Genomic DNA, 19,306 nt, shown 5'->3' on the forward strand with positions numbered 1-19,306 from the left:
CTTCCAAGAGGTTATAAAGAGGTCCAGTTTTTTTTTCTTCTTATCAAATAGACATACAATAAGTGATTTATATTTGCACATGCGACACTTGAAAGTGCTATTTTTCTAATAAAATTAATCAGATGTGTCGATGTTTCACATGTGTTTGTACGTCTTATTATTATTTTATTTATTTTTTTTTTTGACAATTTGGCGTATCTGGCAGTTGATAAACTTTAATAACTTAATTAAATCACGCCTCAAAAAATTAATATTAAAATATTATAACCAAATATGCGGCTAAGGTTTTGCGATAGCTAATTACGTACCGTGTTACACAAAACATTGTTTCATGAAAGGAGTGGTATCTAGGAGTTTCACACAACTATGCGCGTCCCACCTGGATGCATACCTAAATATCTACATCATATCACAAATGATTTTTTCTCATTTTGCTGTACGAGGAAATCCAAAGTAAACGGCACAAGTTTGACCCAATTCAAGCTGCGCCCCGTATCCGTAAAACTACAGTAATCACGTCGTCACTGCTCTCGTTTGATAACTGTGTTGTCAAATAAAGGTAGTTGCTTTTATTGTGGAACTAGTTGCAAAATGAACCCCAATTAGAGTACGAAAAGTGTCACTTTATATGTGAAAATTAGAGCACACATGTGATGCCGGCGTAAACGAAACTGGTCTTGCCTTGCGGCACGAGTTTTAGCCCAGTTTGCTGTAGGCCTGATTTAACGGTTTTACAGGCCTCGGATAATTGGAGCCTTCTCCTGTCTTCAATCAGTAAAACTTCCTTATTGCTCTCCATATTTAACATACCATTATTTATCTAAAACCGTGCGATAAATAACATGCGCTACATCGGTTCGAGTGCGGTAGTATTGTACATTACCGTGTGCCATATTATTTTTGAAATTGATGTCGCAACCGAGTAAATTTAAGCGATTCAATGATTTCATGAACTTAATATGATAATACAATTGGATACACGTGCGTGTTAACAAGTTTTCACGCATGCGTTTAATTTTCTTGCAAATTTCCAAAAAATAAATGTGTATCTTTATACGAGGAAAGTCTCAAAAGTACCCAGCCTGACACATCGATGGTGATTTTTTATTAAAAATTTGTCTCTGCTGCAAAGACCTAATCTTAAACAACTTGTCAGATGGGGTACTTCTGGGACTATTCTCGTAGTTATTCAAATTTTAAAATTTTAAAATATGCACATCAGGCATTATGTATAGGTGCATACATATTAATATACAGAATGCCTTTGATATATATTGCGACGACTTATTAAAAATGCAAATCACGCCATAGTGGAGTCAGCAGCAGGGTTGGTGCAAACTTTGATATGGTATTCCAGCCCTTTAAAGTGTTAGCGTTTCAAGGATATTTCCACACTGCAGCCTGCTCACAATTTTTAAAGTGCAAATTTATGCACAAAATGTTTAAAAGAGCATGAAAACACTTAGTTTTGAAAAACTTTAGACTTGCATTCAAACAAAAAAATTACTGTTGAATAGGTTGGGGCGAAGTGGTGTCTTTACTTTGGTTGATGTTCTGGTCTGCTCTGTCCAAATTCCGCAAATAGAGAACTGCGAAAATTACAATAATCAGAAAAAACTGACAAAATCAAAATTCGTTTTGATTTTGTCACTGCTCTCACAGCCAAAAATCAAAGAACGTTTATCTGACGCCCGAGAAAAATGTGCAGGTAACAGCTTTTTTCTTCTTATCAAATAAGCACCTGAGTACTGGGAATTTTTAAATTACTCAAAATTCACTGTACGTAGGTTTTCCCAGAAAAATTAAGTGGATATTGCGTTATTCCTTAAGATTGTTTAATCTCTACTTCTAAAAAAAAAATTATTTTCAAGGCTAAAAGCGTTGGATTCTAATGAATACATAACTAGCCAATAGAAACAAATTTAATGGCAATTAAATTTTTAGTAAAAATACGCTGCATTTGATTCTTGAAATTCTCCTCTGAATATAACTCGTGCATCGCAAATTTTAAGTAGTTTTGGACCAATATGCATTCGTACAATCCAGATTAACAAAAAGCGCTTGTGCACTATGCGCACTTTTTTTCAATTATTTTCGTTTCCCATCACTATCCCCTACTTCCTGTCCCAATTTTCCCGCTCGATTTTCCTGCCGCATAGTAGATTGAAATATGGATGAATATGTTAATATATATTAATAATTCAAACTGAATAATTATTATAAAAATGAAACAACAAACATTTACTTATATATTGAAAAACCTAATTTCTATTCATTTAAATAACTCAAAATCGTTTTATTTGTTGGCAAACACGTATGTAATAATGACACATACGTTTATGAAAATTAATAATGACCCCAATCGAAATTTTATGCTCTTCTTGACGGGGCTGAAAAATTCATGTTTTATGTTATAATAGTGCAATTTCGAAAAATAACATAACCTCTCTACAGTAATGAAACATTTCCCACGTCGCATTGTAATATATTATTATCTGCACTGAAACAGTGTGCAATTATAAAGTGTTTGTACGCGTTTGAAGTGTTTCAATCAATAAGCCCCCTTTAACACAATATTATTACGACTTAATTTTATATACATAATTGTCGTCTTACAGAAGGTTTAACTTTCCATGAAATAGTTGTTTATGTCATGGTTTAACTTCGGGGTCAGATTTGAAACACTGAAGTTAGGTACTATTCCAACTCTAAGTTAAGGAGGATCCATTAAAGATAATAGGCCAAACTCCTAACAACTCTGTTAAGGACACAATATCTATAGAAACGTTCGATAAAATTAGAGTATATATGGATTACGAAGAAAGGCAAAGAAAAAAAAGCGGTTTTGGTAGTCATCGAAAAAGGCCTTGAAGATGTAGAAAGAGTATGTGCAGAAATTCGTTGACGAATACCTCGATCGGTCCATGAAAAAGAAGTAACAGATGCTATCAATGAGTGCAACTTCTCCGTTTCTTTCTATATACATAATCCAAATTTCCTTGAACGTTCTCCATTTAACCGGCATCGTAACTCTTATAATATCTCAGATCCCTACATACTATGTATGTATATCACTAGTACAGGGAATTATTTGGTGTTCACTGAGGTGATTAAGATTCACTAAATGCGGAGTTTTCCAAAAATTTTTAATTAATCTGAAGTTTTTGACTGCTAGAACGCTTTATAAAAAAAATTACAAAAATTACAAGTGGCGAGTAGCTCCTTGTTGTGGAGAAAGTCCGATCCGATTGACAATAATTTTAGTTAAAATATGAGACATTGGAGCAAAATTGTTTTGTTTTATATCATAACAGCTACAAAAATTCAGAGGAGTACCAGAAAAGTTTCAAATTGCTTGACTAACTAAAAAATAAAGAATTGAACCTTCGCACGAAACAGTTTCTTAATGTATATTACGTACAGGATTTGCCACCGAAAACAAAACGGGGCCAAATTGAACTCCTCTATACCACCAGGAACTTCTAAGCCATCTTATGAATTTTCGCAGTAGAATCTAAATATCATACATTATGTATCATAAATCCCGTAATAATATCTCATGATACGCATGTTCAAAACAAATAATCACAAGGTAAAATTATAAAATTCGAATTTATATTTACGAATAATCAAGATTATTTTATTTTATTTTTTTTTTCTATACTTTTGCAGTGAAACAAAGTCATATTTTATTTGGTAAAGTTCAGTCACCGGTGCCACCATATTGTGAAATCCAGACACCAAATACAAAATTATTATCTAAAAGAAACTGTGACAAAAGCTAATTAAGAATATTTAAAATCGGACATTTTTTAGATTGCTTTATCACTTTGGATTGATTGTATTATTGAATTTGTATTACTTTGAAATTAATTCTCTGTTCATTTTCAATTTCTTCGCCAAGAAAGTATCTGCGAAAATTAATTACTTGGGGCAGATAATTAATAACAGGTATTTTGGGAAGTTTGGATTAAATTTTTAGACGAGACAATTGATCTTATGGAACAAAAATCAGTTACCTAAACGTTATAAAGTCGTTTGCAAATCTAAAATGGCCAAATTCGACCCGAAAACAACCAATAACCGGGAGAGAGAAAAAGCTGAACAAGCCGTACAAATTGAGCAAAATAACTCGAAATCTGTTTCTAAATTTATATAAAATTATATTGGAAGAAGTTCGGCAGGGAAAAGCCGGTATCACTGATCGTAAAAGACGGGGAATAAGTGTTGAAATACATGAGCCACAGGGACGGATAAGGGGACGAAAAGGGGAATTTCCCTATAAAAACAGGGTCAATAAAGCCCCGGTACGGAAAAGAGAGAAACCGAATCGTCTAGAAATTGGCACCCATGAGAGATCGTCTTAAAACCACCGGTATGAGTCTAATGGAGAAATATAAATGTGCAATATAATACATAAAATATCAAAGATCGTGCCACTTTATCACATCTTATTGCGGTGGTTTGAGCACTAATGAAGCTCGATTAGTTATAATTTTATCATTTAATGATATCAATACGTATTATTCGAATTTTTATAGTAAAAAAGGATAAAGACTGTATATTTGAGATGCATCATCCGCCAATAATTTTATCTACGACCAATATGAGTACATAATGCAAAAATGTAGATAATGTGAAAAAATGATCATTCGCCAAATAATCAAGAAATTAATAAAAATGAACTTTTTTTACTTTTTAAATTTGTTTTTACAGTAAAAAAACTTATGCCATATCTACGTTGTCATTCTCTTGAGAAACAAAAAATTAGCTCATTAAATTTACACTTCGGATTTCTTAGAAATTGAAATTAAAACACCTTTTGCGGAAAAATCCACCCCATTATTAGAGGATAAGGGTGTCTAACATAACGCAATCCATAATCAACGATAATTTCTGTATACAGCATGTATTGCACAAATACCACTGCTAAAATTGCCCATTTACCGACCTGTAGTCTCGGATATTTCTTAATATCCATAAAATGCCTTTTATCACTGGGGAAGGAAGTCAATTCCTACATACAGTCCATTATTATTTCAACATTTTAAGGCTCGTGGGAACGTCAGTATCGCAAAAGAAGACTAACTCCTCGCCCTGCAGTCAATTATATACAGTGTGTCCAAGATAAGGGTTCCAGCATTAGAATCTCCTAAACGTAATAGATACAGATTTGGTTAGATGAGAGAAAAATTAGGCATTGAAGTGAGTATTCTCGCAATGCAAACAGGTCTAAAAAGTGATTTCTGGTTTTGCAACAATGCCGAAATAAAGAAATTTCGATACGTCTTTCCAACCAGACCAGGAGTGATCCAGCTATTGCTGCTAGCCGCGGCGTTCTCCAAGATCTTCGAAAAGCACGTATCTAATGTATGCAGCGCCCCTGGAACTCATATTGTTTTACTGACTTTTTATTTCAGACAGGACAGTTGTATGTCTTGTTCCTCAGTTATCACAGGACGACTTTCCACAACTTTACCGCCCCGATATGGACGTGTAGTTGTTCGGCAATTTGGCAAGATCTTATTGCATTCGCCCTTTTTCTTGAGCATCATCATCATTTTGTCTTTTTGCTCGGTTAGAAAATGTCGAAGCCTAAGAGCGAACGCACTATATCAGCGAGTAATGGCACGTAAATAGCGTTGTGTTAGAGATTGGCGAAAATACCTGCAGCGCCGCCCTCTATCTTCTTATTTGTTGAAGTTTGATAAGTGGTACAAAATAGGGGGTAAACGTGCACTCAGACCTGGCTTGAATAGAGATGAACTCATGAAAGTTAGACTGAACTCATGAAAGTTAGACACGAAATAGGACTTCGGGTGCCCCAGTCGATTATATGTACATAGTAGATAAGAAGATGGTACAGTCCTATCAAGAGGTTTCGAGTTTCCTGTCGATTAATGTATAATTAACAACTCATTTAATGAGCCGAGACTGTAAGTTATGTATCTGTATATATGTCAAAGACAGATTTGTCAGACTTTAACCGATGTTGTTTCGTCACGGACAATCCAAAAATAAGGGAATCGTGGAAAACTTTTTGAAATCTGATTTGTACACCGTGGGCAAGTAGAAAGTTGAAAGCACATAAAATGTGCATTTAAGGGCAACTCATCCAAAGAGTAAGTGTAATAGGTCGTTAAAACGGTAATTTCGAGCAGATTTAGATTTTCAATTAAAACTACATCTTGCCATTTAAGAAACAATAGCGATGACATTTGACGCCGACACATCTTAGCTCCATTATGTCACATTCATTCTAAACTTCAAACGACTGTAAGTAGTCAGATCTAACTATGTATATTTCATTTGGGTAACCCGGTATATATCTTGTGATATTTCATACAGAACTATGTTTAGGAAGGTGCCTTCATTGTCATTCAACCCAATCCAACCTACAACATCATTCATTCAGGATACGCGCTAAACAAAATCCTAGAATGAATGTCATGAAATGCCATCATTCTATATTAGAAAACAAGGCTTTATCGGAGTATTGTATTTAGTTTATCTTCCATTTGTGCAAGGGATCTGATTCGGCTGAAGTAACAGTTGTACAACCATTGTACCACAGCAGAAATAACACCAGCTCCGTTTCAATGTATTTGAAGAAAGCGGGTTATTCAGCAGAAATCTCAACATTTGTACAGTTGTTGACTCTGTCGAACGGGGACAACAAGTGTTAGACGTGACGGAACCCCAATTTTACTGTGCAATTTGCTCATCTCATTGATTGTGTAGAATTCCCCATCGAGATCTTAAAAAGGGGCTCTTGAAATGAAATTACTCTCATTGTTACTGTTGGGAAAATTAAAACTAAAAGTGGCCTAATAGATGTGTTTGTCAAAAAAATCATGAAGAAAGTCGTTCGAGGTATAACATAATCATCGCACGTGTAATAAAATGATATCGTGAAAAAAAATCTCTTTACTTATATAGGGTGTTATTTAAGTACGTGGCCAAACTTCAAAGAGTGATTTTTTGAGAGATTCTAAGGTAAAAACTTTATATAAACGTAGGTTTGGTAATGTTTCGTTTTCAAGGTACAGGGTATCAAACTTTTTTAGAAAACGTACATATTAAAAACACTCCTAAATGACAAGATGCAAACTAACATGACATTGAACCGTGGTGACAGTTTTTAATGGAGTACAAAAGAGTCTTTTAAGCTAGAAATTCTATGTTTCCTTTGCTAGTGGCGCGTCCAGGGGGTAACCCCGGAAATTTGAAACAATTCCATTAAGAAAAACGCTTTATAACTGCACTTAAGCAAATGATACGAAATTTTTTAAACGAAAAAGAAACATTTAACAATAAGTAAATATCAAATTTCAACAAAACCGACTGAAGGATTATTAAAATTTTTACGAAAAAAACACTTTTCTAAAAAAGTTCGGCACCCTGTATCTTTTATGCGACATCTATATTTATTTATTTAACACTCCGTGTCTAGAACGAAACATTAGTGGGCCTATGTTTACATAAAGCGTTCGTCTTAGAACCACTCAACGAATCACCCGAAACTTTAACCACATACTTAAGCGACACCCTGTATTGTAAATTTAAGCCGGATTTATTCAACATTAATGTATCTTGGAACAGCAAACTCAGGAACAATTTACGAAGTTGTCCCTGTTGGTTCACTGTTAAGTGATAAAACGTGTTAACCAAGTTGCAAAATGAAGAAATTCGTTAACGAAGTGAACATCAACGCGACTATCGACAAAGAGGTGTTTAGAGGTCTTACGAAAAAAACTTTAACATACTTAAAAACTAGTTCTCACAATGGAAAGAGTGAGTTTATTATAAAAAAAAATATAAAGTTTTCTTATGCTACAGGAGAAAGCTTATTTGGAATAATTGGTACTATCTAGCCAGGTGGGGGATATTACCTAAGAGGTGGTTATGTTCATGGAGTAACATAAGGGTATATTACATAGTGTATAACGTGTAACAAGAAGCATAAGAATCGTAGGGAAAGTCCAAAAATTATGAACTTTATTATGCGTGGTGTATTCGTATATGCTATACGCTCTGTAAGCATGGTAATAGGTGTACCCATGAAGCCAGCTTTCCCTATTATGTATTATGTTATGCGTTATGCGCTATATAAACTTAAGGTTACAATCAAGTATAAACATGGCAGATAGGGTTCACAATTGTGGAGGAAAGAGTAGATAACAAATAATAATTTTTGCTACACTCGTCGAGAGAGAGGCCTTGCAAAATGCTCCCACGACCTTGACCATTTCCCAAGATAAACCGATAAATTTGAAAATTGCTTCCGAGAAGGACGAGCCCTTTTAAATGAGAACCACAGCACCATTCTCGACCAATCAAATTTGAAAAACAGTACTACCGCCGGTTCCTTAGGTGACCTTGCCGCAGTGAAACAAATGCGGAGCGCTGTGTTGCCAAATATCATGGTTATCCAACTCTTGACCATAGATGAAGGGACACAGACTAATTCTCAAACTTGTTAGTATTCCGTTAAATGGAAACAACGAATTTAACCGCAATTCGAGTTATTTCGACTTTTCGATTTAAATTATCCGGCAGTTAATGTCGACAGCTCATTAATAAGTTGGAACCAAGATGACTAGGATAATTGACAAAACGCGCTACAAATTTAAATGTAACACACATAATTTGTTTTTACATTGTACATTCTCGATTTGAAAATACATCAAAAGGACGAAGCGAACTTTTGGAGGAAGTTTGGCTACAAATTAGGATATATGGCAACGTTAATAGAAAAGTAAATTTATGACAACACTAGTTTCCGAGTGCATAGGCATCACTGTCTAATTTTATCAAGTCCAAAAGAGCGAACAGAGATTGATATAATCAGTTCACGTTCTATTTGAATCATATTCAAGTAGTGCTTTACCCCCCTTCATTCATAACCAGAATATCCCGCTATACGTTGTCTAGTTTTAATCTTTTTATCACCGTTTGCGAGAAAAAGACAAACGATTTGTGTTGGTTAATGTACTGCCTGTGAAATAAAGTACTTTTCGCGAATGATAACGAATGATGGTAGTCGCCTTTATATAGTCGCTGTGTAACGTCGTACCGCACTACAGCGTTTTACGTATTTTCTGTTCGTTTTGAAAAATTTAAATATTTTATAGTTTTGAAATGAATCTGTCTTTTGCCGGTTGCGGGTTTTTGGGCATTTACCACGTTGGGGTGGCCTGTTGTTTCCGGAAATATGCCCCGCATTTATTGTTAAACAAAATCTCAGGAGCGTCCGCTGGAGCTATTGCTGCTTGCTGTTTGTTACTGGATTTGCCACTGGGTATGTTAATTTTACATATGAACAATGGCAAATAATAACTTATTTAAAATTAAAATTATTGAATGTTATACATAATGGCCGCATTGATCCCAAATGACGAACAGGCAGGGGGTCCTTTTCGTACCTAGAATATTTTTACAGCTATCTTATGAATGTATTTAAACATTAAAAAAATAAAAAAACCCAAGTTCCAGCAGCACTTAGAAACTTATCTGAATATAAGTTCATCGCGATATCACGTCTAAGTAATAACTATAGTTGGTAACCGTAACCATTTATCTTGCTTTCCATATACCAAGCTAGAAAGTTGTGTAAGCCAAAGGTAGAACAATATTACTTTTATATGCATTGTTTATATATACGTACATAGCAATTTACATGGCGAACTAGCATTATTTTGGGTGTAGATTTCGCAATTAAAATAGTCAAGTTATATAATAAATTTTACTATAGTTGACAGGGAAAATAGGAATATGATAAAGTTACGCCTATTGCAAACTAGGAAGTAGCACGTGTGGATGGCATGACGGTTTGTCCCGTAGTTCACGTAAATCGGAAGACCGCATTGACATTTGATGGAAACTACAATTAGTATTTTACAAAAAAAACTGCAGTTTGCTACCAATTTCACTTAAATGCTGATTTGACAAGGCCTATCTTAATCTTCCCTCATTGCCCCGTTATGAGGAGGACCGCGAAAGAGCTCTGATATCCACACATGGAAAGAATCACGTCATATATAAGTTAGATAAAATTTTCTCAAGAGTTTTATGGGGCGTTAACGAAAAAAAACGATAAAAAATCGCTGTTTCGGAATATGAGTAAGGTGAACGCGTTTTTCGGACACACAATATAATTTCATATTTCCGCATATAGTGGCAATTTTGGTCTCAGAAGTAATTTCAAATTTAATGATATTATCTGTATTAATCTTCACGCAAATGGAAAATGCACCTCCTCTAATAATAATGGAGCGTTTCGGTATTTGCATAGGTTCAATGGCAAACTTTGAAATTTTTATGGGCTTCCTTCGTTAACGTGAAAATTATTAGAGTGTTAAAGAGATTTTGGTATGATTAATTTAACATTCGTTTAACGCTTCTGTTCTATACCATTATTAACGGACTTCAAACACATCTAAGTTTGTCATCGTTCAACCAAGTAAACGCTGAGACAAAATGTATGTTACAAAAGGACCAAGTTCTTTTTCGACACACCAAGATGCAATACATGATGAATGAACATCTTACGATTCATTTTTTTTCACACGGTATTTTCACTGGATTAATGTTTATGTTTGATCTTTTGGTCCTTCCACTGGTTAGAAGCAATCGTTACAAATTTCAGATGTCGGATAAGAAAAATTAAAAGGACGATAGCTTTCGCTGCTATCAAAACATGTCGTATTTTTCTCTATACGCACGTTCGGTATAACGTAATAAAAATATTGTTAAATTTTTAGTTATTAACAATATACTTGTTATCTCAAATGAAAATCTGAATTTAATCTGAAACAAGTAATAATAACTAATAGGATTAACAATAAACAATTCGATTTTGAAACAACACAATGTTGTCACAGAACTATGCTAATCTGGTACGCAAATACTACAGTATTTTTAACAGATTCAAGACAATGGTTTTCCCCATTTCCTCGCGCTTCTCCATGTTTCGAGGTGTACTATTGGGACACTCGGTGTAATTTCGCGGTACTTATACAAGGGCACTTATTAATCTTGGTAAAGGTAGATTTTAAGGTGCCATTAGCTGCATTTCCAGGGTTAATGGTCTTAATGGAAGGCTTCTAAGGTTGATATGTGCTCCGAATTAGTCGACTGCACTAGGAAGATGTTATTAAGAATAATGTGCAGATGGCGGAAGGCAAAATCTGTGAATACTACACTAGGATCTTCATGGAAAATAAACGAAAAAACGATTTTTAAAGAGCACGATAGCGCTAAAAAATCCAATCTTTATATCAAAGGCTTTCCGTCTTTCAGATACGCAACCTAGTGTGAGGACATTATAATTCGTTTTACTCCCTTAGCGTGTATCTCATACCGTCTCGACGTATCCTTGCGTATGTCTATGTGTAATTGCCCAATTAGCTTTTACGTCTACCACTCATTATACTCAAATTTGAACGCATAAATACTGATACATGCCTTCAAGATATCGTTTGTTACTCGCTACATGTAATATTTACATATCCATTGTTGTTGCTCGCATATGGAGTAACACTCACAGCCAAGATCTAACATGTAGGTATTGATTTCCCAAATATCTAAAAGGCCACCACAACCATACACAAAAATACATTATCCATATGTGCATTGACTACATTTAGCGGTAATTATTTGTGTTGTGCATTCATTATCATCAAGGAATGGTAAACAGAAGTTATATTATGTTAATAATAAACCCCATTTTTGTTTGATCTTCGCAAGGGATATTTTTCGAAAGTATAACGTCTTTATCACCGCAAAGTTAATGAACTGTTACTTGATAGTTCACAATAATTCAATAATAACTAAATAACTATCGGAAACTTATCCGTGAACTAATAATGATGGTATAAGTGAGTAGGAGATTTAATGAAGGGCACGATTCAATTTGACAATTTTCCCGAATTGTTTTGTTACATTAAAAAAATAATAAAGATATGTAAATGATATCGAAAACAAATAAATAGTATCGCGTTAGTATGCAGCAGCTAAATAGGACAATAGAGATAAAATAGGCATTTTGTTTGTTATTCACAAGGGACCCCCGGCTTTGTTAAATAATCAAATGTCAATATAGAATCAAAATTATGTTGTTGAACCCTCACCTGAATAAATATACCTCAACAGTCACGCGCAAATGACATAAGAGCATTTTTTAATTTCCAGGTGAAACAACAAGCGACATTCTCCGATTGGTTACAGAAGCGAGGAAAAAATCCCTAGGCCCTTTCAATCCGTCGTTTAATATTCACAGCCTCCTCCTGGAAGGATTAGAAAAATTCCTCCCCGATGATGCACATGTGAGAGTCAATGGCAAACTGCATATTTCATTAACCAGGGTTTGCGATGGTGAGTTTTGCAAAAGTTGTAGCGAGTTGAAGATGAACGTGCACTGAGATTTGTCCCAGGGAAAAAATTCACAGTAAAATACAATTGTGATGCGATGACTTTAATTAGCGACACCTTCACTTTTCAAGGTTTCTTATCGAACCAAAACAGACCTGGCTTGAAGTAGTTGTTTGTATTCACAGTTCAATTTTCATTATAGTTGCATCTACGTAATCTATTTTTACCATTAAGTTTTCTTTGGATATTTCAGGATTTTCATTTTCATAAACGAACCGGATCCAAAAATATTGAAATGGCGACATTTTCGTCGAATTGTGGGTCGTTTTCAAGTACGAAAAAACCGTTTGAAAGTCCGTCGTGTTTTTCAGACATCAATAACATCGGAACTCGGACGAAAACCGTTGTAAACAAAGAGTTAGTTGCACAAAATGTCCTTCATGCGCTCTTTTATCATTGTGCCGACAGTGATTATTATTATCTTGACAAGATCTCCTACACCAGCATTAGAAAAAGAACGTATCCATTTCCCATTTCAGTTTTCCATGCCAAAACATCTATCCATTTCTTAATGCCACACAAACAACAGATTATAATAGACAAATTGTGGCACTTCCTGATGATATTGTTCTTTTGCAATTTCCGCTCTTCCGGCAAATTTTAGCGGTCAGCGCTTTCAAAAATTTCAGTCCGATTCGTTAAACTGTTTAAAAATAGAATTCTCATTCAAAAGAGGAACAAGAATTGTTGAGTTAAAAATTTCAAAATCAAATCTTTTGCAACACGCTTCTCGCCTTGTGCGTTTAAGATTAGCTTGCACAATAACATATTTAATATCCATTCACAGGCACAAAGCGCATCACCTCTTGATTTGATAACAAAACGGTGGGAACTTGTGACGTGTGAAAGTGACGATTGCGCCCTCGATATATTCTAAATTTGCGGAAATATCTAAAGGAACGTTTTAGATAAAGAAGCGAATTGCACTTAAAATGCCTTACGAACGTTTCTGCCTCTTTTAAAACCTACAAAATTAACATTTTGTACAAGCGTCGAGACCCGAGAATGATGGATACTGTACAAGGCAGATATCTGGTCTATTCCATACGTGAAGATATACAGGGCCTCCGTGTGAAAAAAAGGAATCGTAATTATGAATCTTGACCAGTACTTCATTTTACCTAGTTAAAAAGTCACAAAAACTACTGTTACTAACACTCCTGGTATATTGAAAATTTGACGATATCAAGGGTAACCGTAACCAATGAGGATCGCCCTTCAGGTCAGTTCTCAAAACTCTAAAATGGTCACAACTGTCAATAAAAAATTTCATATTGGGATGCGTAAATTGCTTTACGAAGACCAATATTAGTAGTTATCTTATACTGGCTCTGTAAATTACCAATTTGGACGTAGGCCATTATTGAAGATGTACCGTGTGATTCGTTTCGAATTATTCTGACATAGCCATAGCTCATAAATCCACATTTTATAGGGGCAATCTTCTACCCCATAAAATGTGGGTTATTTGCTCTGTTTGGTGTAAACGCACGAACTTCGTGCACACAGAGTCTGAGATCCCAAGACTTATATATTGATGCGAATCAGGAAATGTCCAATACAACTTATGGAACGTCTCAATGCAACAATGACGTAATTCCGTATCACAAACTTTTGTCAAATTAGTTAACTTCTTCAAAAATCAGATTCTAAATCTAAATTCCAGATTTTTTATTTATTTATTTAACTAGAAATTTCAACAAAGAGCCATATTATTATCGCACCACCTATGACGCACATAGATTGCTGGAAGCTATTGCAGATAATCAAGGAGGTCAGGCTCGTTTTGAGGTCTCGTATTGTTGTCCTTGCTCAATCTTTTATCGAATTTTTTCTAACACACTTCCCGCTTCATACGTATAACAACTTATGTACATAACAGCATTATTTATTTCCAGGCAAAAACGTCATCGTCTCCCAATTTGACACCAGAGAGGAATTAATACAGGCCCTTCTCGCTTCAGCATTTATACCCTTTTTCTCAGGCTTATTTCCTCCCAAATTTAAAGGAACTCGTTATATGGATGGAGGATACAGTGACAATCTTCCTACATTAGACGAAAATACCATTACAGTTAGTCCCTTTTGCGGGGAAAGTGATATATGTCCCAGGGATGATAGTTCACAATTATTTCACGTAGGACTCTTTTTTTTTAACTCTTTTTCTGAGCCTACAGTATTCCATGATATTCCAGATTAACATTGCGAATACCAGTATAGAACTGTCAAAACACAACATATACAGGATGGTCCGGATTTTATTCCCTCCACATCCAGAAACTTTGGCGAATATGTGCAAACAAGGTTTCGATGACGCCCTTAGGTTTTTACATAGAAACAATCTCATAAACTGCACCAAATGCCTCGCGGTACAGTCCACTTTCGTAGTTTCGGATTCCGTAGATGAACATTTGGTATTCGATCCTCAATGCAAAGATTGCAAGACACACAGACAGGTCAGTATAGAAAATGTCGTGCATATATATGAGCGAATTGGTAATCGTTCTTAATAAATTATTATGCCAATACGGTCAGGTCATCATAAATTATATTGAAAACCGAACAAAGAGAATTCATCGAAATGACACAAAGTAGATTCAACTGGGTAAGGTCCACGTTATTCGTAGTACCAATTGAGACAGGTTTTGAGATAACCGGATAATGATGATTTGTTACCATGCAATTAAGGAGCAAAATACTTTTTATCCAGAACTAGACAAAACAATTTGCAACATTGCGGGAACTTCGGTTAAGTTGGTGATTAATAAAGAAGTCTATCACCCACGCAATTTTAATTGGGCAGATGTTATAATTATTTTATCGGTTCGAGATATTTAGTAAGCAATTAGACATATTATTGGAAAATTACCCATTTAGTTTTAAGTGATAATTTTTTATTCTAAAATTATTCAAGGCAAATGCATGCAATTCTCCAGCATTAGAGACAAATGATGATTTAACTTTTCCGTTATAAGCAGTCAAACACGCTTACAAAATAGCGGACTAAGAAACACGGTCCGAATGTAGATTCTGGTAACGTCTTGGCGAGTAAAGCTAAATCAACACCCGCAAGTCAAAGTTGTAACTTAATACCTCAAAAACTGTCAGAACTGTGGGCAAAACAAAAAAAGAAAATTGAATTTTGACACTCTGTATATTCAAAACTGTCAAATATCGTACAAGACAAAATTAGCGAAATCGTAATATTTTTGCAGAAAGAGTATGGGGATTAAGTTAATACACCAACCAACGTGGATGAAATATTTAGGTGAAAATACTAAACATTAATCATTTTCACAACATCCCCATCCAACTATATTTAATAACTCCAACAGTTTCGAGATCCCGTTACTGTAACACCCATTTTTTAAATTAATTTTTTGTTGAACATCCTCAAACGTCATTAAATGTTTTTATTCATATTTTGGGCCTTAAAGGACAACTAGTTGAATTGATTCAAGATCAAGTAACTAAATTTTCGAAAACATTTCTCAACTCTAATTTTTCCTGCAGGAAGCGTTGGTTTCGAATGTACCCGACACAGTGTTGAACGTCTTTCAAGATGTAATAGAAACGGCAAATAAGGGAGTACTCAACTGGATATTCAAGCACAGGGGTATGAAACTTCTGTCGGTGTTAAGTTTACCATACACGTTACCAGCAGATATCATGTACGCCACATTCACAAAGTAAGTATTGCCTTTAAATAATAATGAAAAGTGTGGTGTGTATGAAAAAAATACTATTAGCAATTCACTCATTTCAACTCCTTGAGAATAATTAAGTTGGGTCAACGTTTTCTTGGACAATTCTTGAAGTAGGTTTTCGCATCCACTATCTTTGTAGGTTACAAATTTTGACTCCAAAAGTAACTCGTAGAATAGTGTTTCGTAACAAAACTACGTTTGAATTGGTTCACTTCGTCGGCCAAGAGCCCGAATGCCATTTGTATCACCATCAACCTTGTCAAGCCTTAGTTGCACCGCATGAATCTTTTGGACAACCTCCAAGCATGACGCATGATAATCATGGTGAAAGGTGACTAACACCATTTCTGCCCAGCAATTTATGTACCATGGTTGAAGTTACTTCTAGATCAACTATTTTCATGCGTCTATTTTGAAAAATAATTTTTTTGAGAATTGATGCCGCTCGCAGCAACCGAAACCGCATACAAAAATGCAGTTTTCTGACAGAGGCAGGCGTGATAAACGAAAATCCCCACATCAAAAAATTTACTTCAAAAATGGACGTTATGTTAATTTTTGTTGAAGAAACTTTTATTTTAAATAAACTGAAAAATTGCTTGGTGTAAATGGCCTCAATAGGATTTAGTTCGTCCTATTCCGTGTTGGGGTCATCTGGGTAGATGACTGTAGAGCAAAATCTTAACGAAAACTGATTATGAATTTTGTCATTTCTTACTTTATGTCATACGAATGATTATGGCTCCCGATGACCCCTAACTTGACCTAAAAATCTAACTAAACTTTTCTTTCTTAGAGTAATGGCCACAGCGCCCCACGTGGGTAATTTTCTATGGGATGTGAGTAGAGTTCTCTTGGATCAAGTTTCAAATGTTCTCAACAAAGTCAATAGGAAAAGGCAACAAATTAGCGCTAAAATTACTTGCCAGTTGGCTATAACTGAGTATGGAGGCAGTGAGTTAAAAACCGCATCATGTAAAATCTTTGCTCCAATGTTGTGTTATTATTTCCAGATAATACAAACGAGCCAGAAAATGAATTGATAGAAAACAACAAAATGAACTTGAACTTCACACTGAATTTAGACAACAGGTAAGAAGCAATGAACGCTATTTTTTCTTACGATAAAATGTAATTCCTTATGGATCGATGATGTAATTTGATCAAAGGTTAATTAGCTAGATAAAGTTTATTGTTTCATGTTATTCGCATTAAATAAATATAGGAACGTTTCATCCTTTGTCTCTAGAGTTGATAAGAATATGGATAGACAAAGAGAGAAAGGAACGGACTTCGTTACTAAAATAAGCAACAATTAATTGTTGTAAACGAAATTTAAGATCAACGTAAAAATTTGATTTCGCTAGAATGGCCGAATATTGGACTCTTTTCTACTTCCACTGATATTTGTACTGCTAAAAGAATAATGGAGGATTTTGAAAAGTTTGACGATTTGAATGCAACATCTTCTTTGTCATTGCTAGTTGACTGACATCGCCAAGAGCGTCTAAAGAGTCCGTCACATAATTACGTCATTAATCTCGAAATTTAATTTTCCTTCCAATATCTGGTGTGCTCCATATTCATTTCTGACCGATAGACAAGTTGCTATATGGGTATTGCATAAACTTATTATGAGAGCAGGAATAAAAATGTTGCACATATCAGGGAGGAATATAAAAAAAGTCCGACATTTTCGGTCTAACGAGAGTTCTGTAAACCTGGCACGAATTGAATATATTTCATTTTAAAAATTCAAACAAATGTTACTTAGTTTACTATCGTGCAAACAATAAAACTTTTCCCATTTTGCAGTGATTTGCCGTTGGAACCACATCCACAAAACAAATTCAATGCGAAACAAATCTTACAACGTAAACCCAGTTTTACGATTAATAAGACTGACACCATTGACGATGATACTTTTGATCACATCTTGCATGTTACGTCTGATCATGAGGCGGTTATGGCTTACTATTATTTGGACGAAAATAATAAGGTAGCATTGTGAAACTCCTGAATATATAATTGCAAAGTTAGTACATATTTTTTTCTGCAGGTTAAAGTCACCGAAATATTTGACGTAACTGAAGACGAGTCTCCAGTGTTGCAAACAACTCAAGAGAGGGATGTTAACAAAAATTTGGAATTTGATGATAATTGGAACGACTATAACGAGGCGGATCTAGCACATAATCGATTAGATGATGGTGAATATCAGAATCTAATTAGTGACATATAACAATTTAAGACTTTATTTCCTCTCCTGTAGAAATTTCTGAATACTCAGTAGAAGATATTCTCGACGACAAAAATCTCTTCTCAGACCCGGAAAGCGAATGGGTGGGGTCTTGTAAAATAGAAGAACCTGAAGAGGACGAACCTACTTACTTTACTAAATCTAATGATACGAGACCTGAAGCAGAACGAAGCACCAATGAGGCTCTCGCAAGCAAATGCACAGTGCCCTCTTTTTCATATGAAGAAATTGACTTTTAAGAACCCTTCCTGAGCAGTCCACATTCCTTAGCAACAGTAACAATATAATGAATGTGATATGATTAAGACATAAGACGGTATTAAGTAGCAAAGAGGGCGATTGTTACTTGAAATTCCAGGAAGTAAGATAGGTAGTATTTAAATAATGTGATTGATGTAAAATAGTAAGTTTTAATGGATATTTAAAATACACTCGTGTAACTCACTCGTTATAGATATGGTAGTATTCGAGAGATTTACCTAATTTATCTGCTGATTACTGTTAAATTATTTAAAAATATACATTGTTGAAACTTTTTTTTTTCATTTTTGATGGTAGCGCCGATAATGGTAATCAAAGTCTCTGCGTTAGATGCTATTAACCGAATTAACTGCAGATATTGCTTATATATAAATGAAGACTTATTTTATTCGAAATAAGAAACTTACATGTCACGAAATACTCAAGCGTTTGATAATGGAAGGTGAATTATCAATTTTTATTATGTAAGTAAATCAACAAAACTCTGTAACGATGTTGCTTTATATGGTTATTAACAAACTGTTGAATAGGGGACAGATGAAATTTTTTGTTAAATATGCTTATACCACGAGAAGGTAGAATAGAACAAACTCAATAAAATATTTATTGAGCGAAGAAAAAATTAATTAAATATTTGATTCTTAAA

The 19,306-nt window shown here is 34.7% G+C and overlaps 1 protein-coding gene across 2 annotated transcripts; it reads left to right on the plus strand.

Moving 5' to 3' along the window:
• Positions 1–9,013: 9,013 nt before the first annotated feature.
• LOC136340895 (1-acylglycerol-3-phosphate O-acyltransferase Pnpla3-like) lies at positions 9,014–18,935 on the plus strand. Of its 2 annotated transcripts, XM_066285336.1 has the most exons (11): positions 9,014–9,301; positions 12,193–12,375; positions 14,331–14,569; positions 14,628–14,888; positions 15,946–16,121; positions 16,279–16,470; positions 16,936–17,093; positions 17,153–17,231; positions 17,955–18,138; positions 18,199–18,349; positions 18,412–18,935. In XM_066285336.1, the coding sequence occupies exons 1-11, from the start codon at positions 9,142–9,144 to the stop codon at positions 18,636–18,638; spliced, it is 2,010 nt and encodes a 669-aa protein (XP_066141433.1). In that variant the 5' UTR covers positions 9,014–9,141; the 3' UTR covers positions 18,639–18,935. The 2 variants fall into 2 exon arrangements, with proteins under 2 accessions (XP_066141433.1, XP_066141434.1); XM_066285337.1 differs by lacking the exon at positions 16,279–16,470 and having other exon boundaries at positions 9,018–9,301.
• Positions 18,936–19,306: the final 371 nt, after the last annotated feature.

This window comes from Euwallacea fornicatus, chromosome 8, assembly GCF_040115645.1.
Source record: "Euwallacea fornicatus isolate EFF26 chromosome 8, ASM4011564v1, whole genome shotgun sequence".
Lineage (NCBI taxonomy): Eukaryota > Metazoa > Arthropoda > Insecta > Coleoptera > Curculionidae > Euwallacea > Euwallacea fornicatus.